This window comes from Choloepus didactylus, chromosome 13, assembly GCF_015220235.1.
Source record: "Choloepus didactylus isolate mChoDid1 chromosome 13, mChoDid1.pri, whole genome shotgun sequence".
NCBI classification, from domain to species: Eukaryota; Metazoa; Chordata; class Mammalia; order Pilosa; family Megalonychidae; genus Choloepus; species Choloepus didactylus.
Genome location: NC_051319.1, coordinates 55,499,983 through 55,512,858, shown reverse-complemented (window position 1 = coordinate 55,512,858; position 12,876 = coordinate 55,499,983). Strand labels below are relative to the sequence as shown.

Below are 12,876 nucleotides of genomic sequence, written 5' to 3'. Positions count from 1 at the left end.
GTGCTTATAACATAGTAAGCCCCCAAGTTATCAACTTTTAATGTTATAATTATATATCTAGTAAATTATGTATTTAATATACTGTATCATAAATATTTATAATAAATAATAAACTTATTATTTATTAAATAAATGAAATAATAAATATACCAGAAGAGAACATGAGTTAACATTTTTAAATTAACCTTATTCATCAAAAAATAAATAAATAAATAAAACACACGCGAAAAAAACATTTCCAAATAAAACATAGCAAAAGAATGAGAAAAACAAATATCCTGCAATAACTTCATTGCTTCCAGTATTCAAATTAGGAAAAATACTAGCAATATATATGTCACTTATAGGGCTAATTTTCATAATAAAGAATGCCTCCAATTAGAGAGACAAAGGTGAATAACCTAATAGAAAAATGAGCACAGGTTATAAAATGCAATTCATAGCAAAAACCATATGAAAAAATGCTCACACTTACAAATGATCACAAAAATATCAATTAAAATAAATTTTTGCCCATAATTTTGGAAATGGTTGAACGATAAATAGGAAGAAGGCACTCTCAGGTGCTGTTTGGAATTATAAGTTGGAAGAGCCTTTTTGAAGGACAGTCTGACATTGAGTATACTGTAAAGTGGGCATATTTTTTGATTTAGCAATTAAAGTTTTATTAATGTATCCTCTAAAAATACTTATATAAGCATACAAAATACATATATGCAAGGATATTCCACTACAGCATTGTGTGTATTTAAAGCTTTTTTTTCCTTAGAAAATTGATCAAATGAATTAGGGTGAATTTAGACAATGAAATACCATGCAGCCATAAAAAGAAATGAGGTAGCACTATATGTCTATATTCATATGGAAAGTTAACCACAACATTTTAAGTAAAAACTGCAAGTCATAAAACAGTGTATATAGTATGAAACAATTTTTGTACAAAATAATAATAATGATGATAATGAAATATATACATAGAAAAAATTGCAATAATAAAAATTAGCTTTTGAGGACAATTTTCTTATCCTTTAATATAAGAAATATTTTTAAATTAGGAGAACATTACTTTTTTTATAGCCATACTAAAATATGACATAAAATAATTTTTCCATTTTTTTTTTTTACAGTTGTTGAAAAGCTCAGAGAAATGATGGAAGAAATTGAAAATGCAATTAACACCTTTAAAGAAGAGCAGAGGTTGATGTATGTTTTAAATGTACTTTAATATAAGATTATTGACCTTTTTTTATAACTCTCCACTAAGTTGTTATATGTAAGCTATTTTATTATGTGTTTAATATGAGGTGTACATAAAAGTAGTTTAATACCTCTCTTGTTTTAGATTTTAGACTGCTTTTCATGTTTAAAGTGAATTTTCATTTATGTTTAGATACTATAAAATCTCAAATGAGAACTTAAAAGATTGTTTCTTTCTTTGAGGAAACTCTTTTTAGGCTTAGATTTATAAATATTAATAACAAAGTACAGTATAAAATTTGGACATCATTACACTGTAATTTCTAATAGGTTAGAAATCTAGTAAGGGAAAAAAGAAAACGTGAAGTTTAATTTATATAAGTGACTGTCACTTAGAGGAAAAAATATCATCCAGTAGCCTTGGTAAATTTGGGCATAAACCTTACGACATTAGATTGTCCTTTGTTCAAGTTCCACTTAAAACTTGTTTAGAAAAACAGCTCTTTTTATTTTGTGACACTTTAAACTTTCAGGAAGTCATTGAATCAAGCAGGTTCTCCATTGCTACTCTAATACTTCATTTATACTTTATCATCCAGAAAATTCCTTATGAGGAATTGCACATATAACTGATACTAACTTAAAGGTAACTTTGTGTGGAAAGCCTTCTAAAATATATACCTCCTTATTGACTATAATATTAACATAATTTAGCCATTGTATAGTGGCTTAGGGGTTATAAGATAAATGTTGTACTATTCTCTAATATAGTGGTTCTCTTGGGCTGTTGATAGTAATTTAACATGAATGGCCCCAGCTTTATTTTCTCTGCTCTTTCTGTTTATTCCTTTAGAATCATTTGTCAGATTTATCTTACTGATACTATTAAACTTATATGTAATAGCCATCTTCTTTCCTTTTTTCTTCCCAGCCTTCATATATGCTATTTGAATCTACTAAAAACTGAAAAAGCGGATAACAAAACTTAATAGTGTCTAAATCTGCATTGTCCAGTACAGTGGCCACTAGCTACATCTGACTATTTAAATTACATTTAAACTAATTTAAAAACAAATAAATAAAAATTCAATTCCCCAGTCATACCAGCCACATTTCAAGTGCTCAATACCACATGTGGCTAGTGGCCATGTTAGAAAGCACAGATATAGTCCATTTTCATTCTCCTAGAATTCTGTTGGATAGTGCTGGTCTTAAATTATTAATAAATGAATTCTAAAGGGTTCTTCCATTAAAAATACATATATTTTACAGTATATGAACTTAGCTATTTTGGACGGATTTTGGGCTTTTGCATTTTTCTAGGTTCTACATGGTCTTGTGTATATATTGTGTTTTTTCTTCCATTTGGGAGAATTTTCTAGAAGAAATAAACCTGTGATAAGTTTGGATACTAAATGAAGGAAATGTGTGAAGTGAGATGCTATTCCAAGTCTAGAGAAAGACATGGATTCAAAAATAGAGATGTTAGAAGCAAAGACTCCTAAGTAGATTGAATAGAAAAGTAGTTCTCAACTATGTTGTCACAACTTACTGATTTATTGTGCTCATATATCATAGAATCGTGAGTTGTGTTATACATAACTTGATGATAAAGTATTTAACTGCAGTTTGTCAGTGATTTACTTTTTATTATAGATTAGAGGAGATCCAAGATTATCCTTGAAATTGTAACAGTCTCATTCTGTTGACATCTTTTTTGGAATAGAGAGAAAGTAATGGAATTATAGGTAGCATTCTAGGAACTGTGTCCTGGGGATAAACCTGTGGGATTAGGTCATGCATGTGAACATCATTAGGCAGTGTAAAAAACAGAAGAAAAGATTGAGACTGCCACTGAACCAGAGAAGATAGAGGTACCAAGCAAAAGAGTAATGAGAGATAAATAAGAGTTATGCCAGGATAGATGTTGAAATATGTGGAAACTAGTGATGAATTATAAATTTAATATGGAGAACACTAAAAATATAATTAGAGGAAGTAAGTCACAGCAATGGGTAAGGAAGATAATGATGGCAACTACTTTAAACCCGATAAAGTAATAAAATGGGAATACTAGTAAAGACTAAATGTATCTTTTTAAAAATCATATCCACTGTTACTCAACCCAGTGAAGAGGAAAAGAGACTATTGTATTGAGAAAGAAAGGTGGATTGGCAAAGCTTTTACCTTTCACTCACTTATCCACTAGGATCACTGCTTTATATTAAATAGGCAGGCTTAGAACCAACTGTCACTGACCTTTTCGGTTGTTGTTCCTTGCGTTAGGAAGTGGATACGACTGGAATCTCTGATTGTTACCATTCATTTCAACAAACATACTCTGCACAGTAAATAATCATAAGACATTGTTCAACATAAGGAAAAGGCAGTCTGAGTCAGAGGCAGCTGTCCATTCTTCCTCCAAATATTTCAGATCTATTCACTCTATTGCCCCTGCCACCACCATTCTAGTCTAAACCACCATTGTCTGTCATCTGAACTTCTGGAATAGTCCTAAATGGGTCTCCATAGTTCTATTCTTTTTTTCCCTCCAGTTTCACATACCACTCAGTAACTTGTCTTCTTAAAACATATACTGAATAATGCCAACCCCCTGCTCAGAATCCTGTGGTGACCTATATGACCCAACCCTTGCATAACTCTCCTGCCTCATTTTATGTTCATTCACTTATCCTTATTTACTGTGCTTCAGTCATAGTGGCTACTTACAGTTTCTCAAACTCACCTAACTTTTTCTACCTTGGAAACTTTGACCTTTGTACACAATTGACCCTCTTTAATAACCTGGCTAGTTACTTCTTATCTTTCAGGTCTCTGTATATCTTTATCAGTGTTTCATAGAAGCCTTCTGTGGCCCCCAAATCCTCTAAGTCTCACAAAGTTCCCTATATTTTTCTTCATAGTTCTCATTATAATTGGCAGCTATCTATTTATCTGTGTGGTTAAAGAAACCCCAAACAATGACAATTTACTGTGTATTTAATGTCTGTCTCTCCCACTAGACTGTGTTGGCAGGGGCCATGTTTGTTTTGCTTGCCACTGTATTCCCAGCACCTAGCACAGTGCCTGGCCCATAGTAGGCACTCAGTAAACATTTAAATCAATGACTGTGTGCAGTAACTTTCTATATCCCCATAATTTCATTGACATCTTGAAACTAGTAAAAGATGAGATTGAAGCAGGAAAGCAGGTAGATGAGAATAAAAGCTGGGTTGGGACAGCTGAGACGTTAATGCAGAGAAAGCAGGGGGACTTAGCAGGAGAAAGAAATAGAGCATAGGCAAGGGAGGTGGAATATTTTGAAAAAGATGATGTGACAAGAGTAAAGAATAGTTACATTTGAGGGAAAATGAGAGTTAATATGGATTGGTTTGTACTTTATAATTCAAACTTTATTTTTTTAATTTTAGATATGAAGAACTTATTAAAGAAGAGAAAACAACTAATAATGAGTTGAATGCCATATCCAGAAAAATTGACACATGGGCTATGGGTAGTTCAGAAACAGAGAGACCTTTCAGAGCAATGTCAAGCAAAGTTCCTATAGACAAAGTAACACCAAGTACTCTTCCAGAAGAAGTAATAGATTTTGAAACATTCCTTCAGCAGACAGGAGGGCGACAAGGGGGCTGGGATGATTATGATCACCAGAACTTTATAAAAGTGAGAAACAAACATAAAGGGAGGCCGACATTTATGGAGGAAGTTCTAGGGCACCTTCCTGGAAGAACACAGGATGAAATTCAACAGCATGAGAAATGGTATCAAAAATTTCTGGCTCTACAAGAAAGAAAAAAAGAGGTAATCTTAAGTATAATAGCTATTATTTGTTGCATGTTTCTATGCTGTAGGCACTGTGCTAAACTCTTAACATGTATCATTAACTTTACCATGACCTTATGAGATATTTTTATAGTTTCTTTCCTAATTTATTTAAATTGAAACTGAGGCATGAGAGGTTAAGCAATTTACCCAAATGATGGAATTTTCCCATTTGGACTTCCTCAAGGCCAAATATGTCTACCCCAGTAAATAATACAGTAGGCTAGAAAACTGACTGTGGGCAAACCCAAAATGTGTGTAATTCAGATCTACTCAGACTTTTGAAAAAAGTCATCTTACCAGCAAAGGCCACATTGTTTTGAAAAACAATTTCACTAACACTTTGTATATACCTCTTTTTTGATGGGCTTTGGCACATTCTGTATTCTCTTATTTATGCACATGTCTTATCTCACCTGCAGCAGTGCTACTCAAAAGTGTGGTTTCTAAAACAGATATTGACGGACAAACTGTTACTGGTCCACAATGAGGTAAGATGATTGCACCAGTAAGCAGACTGTATAGTTCAGTTGACTTTGTTTCCATAGACGACTTCCTTAGTGAAGCAAACAGTGCGCTGATTTACATTCTGGCATGACTTCCTTATAGTGTTATGGACTGGCACTTTGAGTAGCACTGTATAGATGGCACTTGGCATTGTTTTAGTCATCCATGGTCCCTATCACATTCCTTGCATATAGTACACATGTCATAAGGAGTTCTTTAATTAATAACTGAAGGAATGAACATTGTACTATGAGGGAATATCAAGAAATAATGTTCCTGACTGGGAGGTAGGAGGAGTAATTCAGTGGATATATACTTTAAGAGACAGAGAAGGCAGGTAGAATTTTTTTTTTAATACAGTTTCATTGAGATATATTCACATGCCCTACAATCATCCACAGTGTACAATCAATTATTCACAGTTACAGATGAAGTTTTAAAGTTGTAACTTTCTTAATTTTCCCTAGTTTCTCCCATTTAATAAGATTATGAAACTTATGATGCCTGTGTTATGGTGGTGAATGGGGATTACCAGTAATAGTAATTGTGTTTTCCATTAATTTGAATTACTTTTTGAGGCATAGTTCTTTGATCCTGTATTCATTCAGCATGGTCATCAAATCACCTCCCTGTTAACAGGCTTTATACTAGATGCAAATGTTAAATGATTCCGGCTACTAGCGTCTTTAATTTATTTGAACATTTGAAAGGTATTTATAGTGGTATTAATTGCAGGATGCAGTATTGCATTTAGATTATTAAAGCAAACATTGAGTGTTAAGATGTGTTGGGTGCTATGTTGAGTAGTTTATATCTCATTTCTCAACAAACTGGGTTAAGTAGTAGTATTCCTCCATTTTAAGATAGTTCTCTAGAAAATATAATTCTTTTTTAAATCTTTTTTTAATTCAATTTTATTGAGATATAGTCACATACCATGCAGTCATGCAAAGCATACAATCAGTTCTTCACAGTACCATTATATAGTTGTGCATTCATCACCAAAATTAATTTTTGAACATTTTCATTACCACACATACAAAAATAATAAGAATAAAAATTAAAGTGAAAAAGAACAATTAATGTAAAAAAGAACACTGGGTGCCTTTTTTTTTTTGGCCCTCATTTTTCTACTCATTCATCCATACACTGGACAAAGGGGAATGTGGTCCATATAGCTTTGCCAATCACACTGTCACCCCTCATAAGCTACATTTTTATACAAACGTCTTCAAGATTCAAGGGTTCTGGGTTGTAATTTGATAGTTTCACGTATTTACTATTAGCTATTCCAATTCATTAGAACCTAAAAAGGGTTACCTATATTGTGCATAAGAGTGCCCACCAGAGTGACCTCTCAGCTCCTTTTGGAATCTCTCTGCCACTGAAGCTTATTTCATTTCATTTCACATCCCCCTTTTGGTCCAGAAGGTGTTCTCCATCCCATGATGCCGGGTCTAGATTTCTCCCTGGGAGTCATATTCCACATTGCCAGGAAGATTTACACCCCTGGGAGTCAGATCCCATGTAGGGGGGAGGGCAGTGATTTTACCTGCCAAGTTGGCTTAGCTAGAGAGAGAGGGCCACATCTGAGCAACAAAGAGACATTCAGGAGGAGACTCTTAGGCACAATTATAGGCAGGCCTAGCCTCTCTAATGGGCTTGCTTTCTTGAGTGATTTTTGTTGTTGCAATGGTTTTTGGCATTTATTGCTCCAGTGAGCATGTGAATAATATTACAATAGATAGTACAGTTCCAGATGAGGAAAAATTCTCCAATCAAAATTGCCCCCGTCCTCATTGAGAAACTCTGTACTTATCAGTATTAGGCTTTCATGTGATAAGAGACAGTCAAACTGAAAGGCAAAATAAAAGTATGCCCCCATTCTAGTAAAAAAAATTATGTGCCCCTATATAAAGCTTCTGACCTATTTTATATTTATTTTATTTAATGTTTTTACACTTTTTAAGCACTATGTGCCGGGTACTGGCTCATTTAATCTTAACTACAACCTCTATGAAAGAAGTACTACCTACTACTTTACAGGTGAGTAAAATGAGGACAGAGAAGTTTAATGACTCACCCAAAGCCATTCCTAGTAAATGGCAAAGGCAGGGTTTGGTCCCAAATAGTATGGATTCAGAGCTCACCCTGCTTTTGATTTCTCTTCTGATATTGTGCCAGAGGAAGGTCATTCAGAAAGTATCCTGTGCCTAGAAAAAGGATTTGTAAGCATGAGTGAAATTATTAGAGCAAAGGGATTTTATTGCCTGAGAAAGCAAAGGCAGGTATAGGGAAGAAGGATTCTACATGAGGTGCAGTCCTTGTGAGCCTGGAGACTGAGAGAGGAAAAGGAAGGCCAAAAGAATAAAAACACCCATTATTCAATATTTTAAAAGATAGATAAAATTATTTTTTCCAAACGGAAGTAGAAAAAAATTACATTGGTTGAAAAAGAAACACCGTCCTGCAACCAGTATTCTTTCTAGAAAGATAGATTTGAGGTTGTATTTTTAAAAAAATTTTTTGGATGAGAAATCCTTGAATCCCTGGAGCTAACAAAAACAAAAAGAAACAAAAAACCTCAATCTTTTCCCAGTCTTTGCACATTGGCTCTGTGTTGGGTCAGCTTTAACACAGCCTAAAGAACAGCCTGTGGTGAAGGCTTAGGGTCTTCTCAGGTCCTTTCTGAGCATGTATCTTGCCCTACTCATTACATGGTCTTATAAATTCCCCATATGCATGAACACTCCAAATGCCTCACTTTCCCCAGAAATTCTCCACAGCCTTTTTCTCCTGGTTCCCAAGCACTATTGTATGTCTCAACCATAATCTTTTGCCAAAGATGGCTGTGGTTTGATTGTTCTCTATTTTAGTGTCCATGCCACCTGCATTTCCATCCAAAGTGAGTTCAGGGACAGTTGCAACAGAGACCAGCCTTGAATCAGTCCTTCCAGCAGCCCCCAGGCATGTGGAACAGACGTAGAAATGCCCCAGTTGTAAATAAGGAGTGCTCTGCTGTCTTTGTAACCTGGAACCAGGGACCAATATTGGGAACAGGAGCTGCTGCTGTGCAGAGCAGAAGAATGGATAAGGAAAGGGCTAGTAAAAACACCCCAAGGCTTTCTTATCATTTTTTTTTCCCCAAGGGTTACAGTTCCACTATTTCAATTATTTTCTTATTGTGAAATATAACATATATACAGAAGAGTGATAACTTTCAAAGTAGAATTTAACAAGTAGCTATAGAACAAATTTCAAAGATTGTTATGGGTTACAGTTCTACCATTTCAGTTATTTCCTTGCTGTCTCAGATCTTCAAGGATATCTGGGCAGTGACCACCTTAACTTGCTCATATTGAAAGGGGATGTCAACATTATGGTGAAGGGGGATGCATCTGGCTGATGTTCTTGGAGAGGCTATTGCCTCTGGGTTTTGGGACTTAACTGGCATAGAAACACTTTGAAGGATTTAAGGTTCTGAGAAGTAAACTTAATGAGTGAAACTTTTACAGAGTCTGATAGGGACCTGGGTATTCTTTAGGATTTTCGGGACTACTGTTGATTTGGGTTTGGAATACTGTGGCCATTTGGAACATCTAACTGAAGCTTGCATTAGAGTAACCTCCAGGTAGCCTCTCGGCTTTGAAATCTCTTAGCCATTGAAACCGTATTTTGTTATCTTTCTTTTCTCCCTTTTGGCCTTGATTCCCAGGCCAGGCTCATTCCTGGGAGTCGTGTCCCTGTTGCCAGGGAGACTCATTCCCCTGGGATTCATGTCCCATGTAGTGGAGAGGGTAATGAATTTATTTTCAGAGTTGGGCTCAGAGAGAGAAAGGCCACATCTCTGGAAGTGACTGCTAGGCATAATTAGAGGTAGGCTTAGCCTCCCCTTTACAGCCTTAAGTTTCTCAAGAGCAAGCCTGAAGATCGAGGGCCTGACTTATTAAATAGGGGGTTCCTAATTTCACATAGCATAATTCTGTCCAAGGAAAACAGTGTTTCACATCATCTTCACTTAGTTGTTCAATCATCACTCTCAATTTTTAAAAAATATCATAACCCAAAAGACCCCAAAGCTCTTATTACACCCTAATTATTTATCCCTAGTATTAGTGTGGTACTAGTAAGTTATTCCTATTAAATATAGTTCATAGTATATAATAGCTAGTTCTTCCCATATACCACTCTGTTGTTAATTCTTTGTACCAGTGTCATCCCTGAGAAGTAGATTCTGCAAGCACGTATTTGTAGTGCTTGTCTGTGGGATACATGACTTTGAACTACCCCTTTCAATCATGTTCTCCTTCAATATGGCACTAATAGTTATGCATCATACATTAATGACTTGTCGTCACCCCTGTCCATTCCCATACCCTTAAGTTCAACCTTGTTAACAGGTCTGTACATATTAGGTAATCATACCCCTTCACTAGCAGCTTTCTATCTCTAGGTCCCCTATATTCTAAATTTTAAGACACTGATTTTACATTTTTCAGGGAGCTCATAGTAGTGGTAACATACAGTATCTCTCCTTTTGTGTCTGACTTATTTCAGTCAGCATTATGGCTTCAAGGTTCATTCATGTTGTCATGTGTTTCAGGACCTCATTCTTACTGCTACATAGTATTCCATCATATGTATATACCACATTTTATTTTGTTTATCCACTCATCTGTTGAAGGACACTTGCATAGTTGCCATCTCTTGGCAGTTGTGAATAATGCCATTATGAACATCAGTATGCAAATGTATGTTTGTGTCACTGCTTTCAGATATTCTAGGTATAGGCTGAGTAGTTGAATGGACAGATCGTAAAGTAACTTGATATTTAGTTTACTGAGGAACCGCCAAACTGTCTTCCACAGTGGCAATATCATTATACATTCCCACCAGCAGTGGATGAGTTCCCGTTTCTCTACATCCTCTCTAGCATTTGTAGTTTCCTGTTTCTTTAATGGCAGCCATCCTTATAGGTATGAAGTGATAGCTCATTATGGATTTGATTTGCATTTCCCTAATAGTTAGTGAAGATAAACCTTTTTCATGTGTTTTTTAGCCATTTGTATTTCCTCTTCAGAAAAATATCTTTTCATATATTTTGCCCATTTTATAATTCATCTGTTTGTACTATTGTCACTGAGTTGTAGGATTTCATCATATATGCTGGGTATCAGTCTCTTATCAGATACGTGGTTTCCAAATATTTTCTCCCATTGAGTTAGCTGCCTCTTCACCTTTTTGACAAAGTCCTTTGAGACACAGCAGCTTTTGATTTTGAGGAGTTCCCATTTATCTATTATTTCTTTCATTGCTTGTGCTTTGGGTATAAGGGCTAAGAAGCTACCACCTATTACTAGGTCTTGAAGAGGTTTCCCTATATTATCTTCTAGGAGTCTTATGTTATTGGCTCTTATATTTAGGTTCCTCACACCCTATACAAAAATTAACTCAAAGTGTCTTTCAGTTAATTTTTGTATAGGGTGTGAGGAAGGGTCCTCTTTCATTCTTTTGGATATGGATATCCAGTTCTCCCAGCCTCATTTGTTGAAAAGACTATTCTGTCCCAGTTCAGTGGATTTGGGGGCCTTGTCAAACATCAGTTGACCATAGATCTGGGGGTCTATTTCCAAACTCTCAATTCAATTCCATTGATCAATAAGTGTATCTTTATGCCAATACCATGCAGTTTTGATTACTGTGGTTTTATAGTAAGCTTTAAAGTAGGAAGTGTAAGTCCTCCCACTTCATTCTTCTTTTTAAAAATATTTTTGGCGATTGGAGTTCCCTTTCCCTTCCAAATAAATTTCTTAACTAGCTTTTCCAAGTCTGCAAAGTAGGTTGTTGGAATTTTGATTGGAATTGCATTGAATCTGTAGATCAGTTTGGGTAGAATTGGTATCTTAATAATGTTTAGCCTTCCTATCCATGAATACAGAATATTTTTCCACCTGTTTAGGTCCTCTTTGATTTCTTTTAGTAAAGTTTTGTAATTTTCTGTGTAGAGGTCTTTTACATCCTTGGTTAAGGTTATTCCTAGGTATTTCCCAGCACTCAGTCAGCTCAAAAGTGCCCCACCTCCTAGCTGCCTGCCGTGCACTGGTGAGCCTCTTGGGTAGAGGTGGGGCTTCTGGTGCTTCCATGTGGCACCCTTGGTTATCTCCACCTCTGGACTGTGCACACCACGGGTCTCCACGGAGGAAGAGTAAATGCACCAAGTTTTCTGTGTGCAGTCAACACAGGTCCACTTGTTCCCAAGTTCCCTCTTGGCTGTGGGGCTGAGAAGGGTTACCTCCCCAGCTAATTGCTGAGATGGGTGTGCGGGAATGGAGAGTTCCTCCCTCCCCTGTTTGGCTGGCTGGCTCACAGCTGCCAGTGCAAGCGCAGTTAAATAAACTCACCATAATTTCTCTGCTCTTTCAATTAAGCCTCCACTATATATTGTAGAGGTCCTTCTCTGGCCACTCGTACTCTGGAACCCATCCCGGTGATTTTCTGCTTTTTCTCTAGTTATTCCACCTGGAAGAAGTTTGTTCTGCCTTTCCTATTCTGCCGTCTTCCTGGAAGCCTCTTACTATTTTTTTAACAGTTTTATTCACACACCATACATTCCATCCAAAGTGTACAATCAGTGGCTCTTGGCATAATCACTCTTATGAATTCACTACCAAAATCAATTTGAGAACATTCTTATTGCTTGGAAAAAAAATCCATATCCCATATACCCCCCAATTATTGATGCTTAGCTTTTGTATAGTACCTTTGTTAAAACTGATGGAAGAATGTTGCAGTGTTACTGTTAACTATAGTCCTTAGTTTGCATTAATTGTATTTTTCCCATATACCACCCTATTATTAAAACTTTGTAATAGTGGTGTACTTTTGTTCTAGTTCATGTAAGAATTTTCTTATATATAATCAATTAACCATAATCATCATCCACAACAGGTTTTGCTGTTATTAAGGCCAATGTTTTATCCTCTAGCTTTCCTGCTAGTGATACACACAACCCTAGACTTCCCCTTACAACCATACTTAAACCCAGCACTGTTAATTACATTTACGGTATTGTGCTGCCATCACTTCTATCCATTTCCAAACATTTACAACCAATCTAACTAAAAATTCTGTATATCTAATGCATTATCTGCCCATTCTCTACCTCCTGTGTCGTGGTAACCTATACTCATCTGTTGATGGATACCTGGGCTGTTTCCATCTTTTAGCAATCATGAATAATGCCACTACTAACATTGGTGTGCAAATGTCTGTTTGCACCCTTGCTTTCAGTTCTTCTGAGTATATACCCAGTAATGGGATTGTTGGATC

The 12,876-nt window shown here is 35.8% G+C and overlaps 1 protein-coding gene across 1 annotated transcript in view; it reads left to right on the top strand.

Moving 5' to 3' along the window:
- The window catches only part of CCDC112 (coiled-coil domain containing 112), a 44,484-nt gene that overhangs the window by 27,771 nt on the left and 3,837 nt on the right, over positions 1–12,876 (top strand). Inside the window, exons 5-6 of the mRNA XM_037801123.1 lie at positions 1,128–1,203; positions 4,629–5,019. Of these exons, the coding sequence (XP_037657051.1) occupies positions 1,128–1,203; positions 4,629–5,019 (467 nt within the window). The remainder of the gene's footprint in view (positions 1–1,127; positions 1,204–4,628; positions 5,020–12,876) is intronic.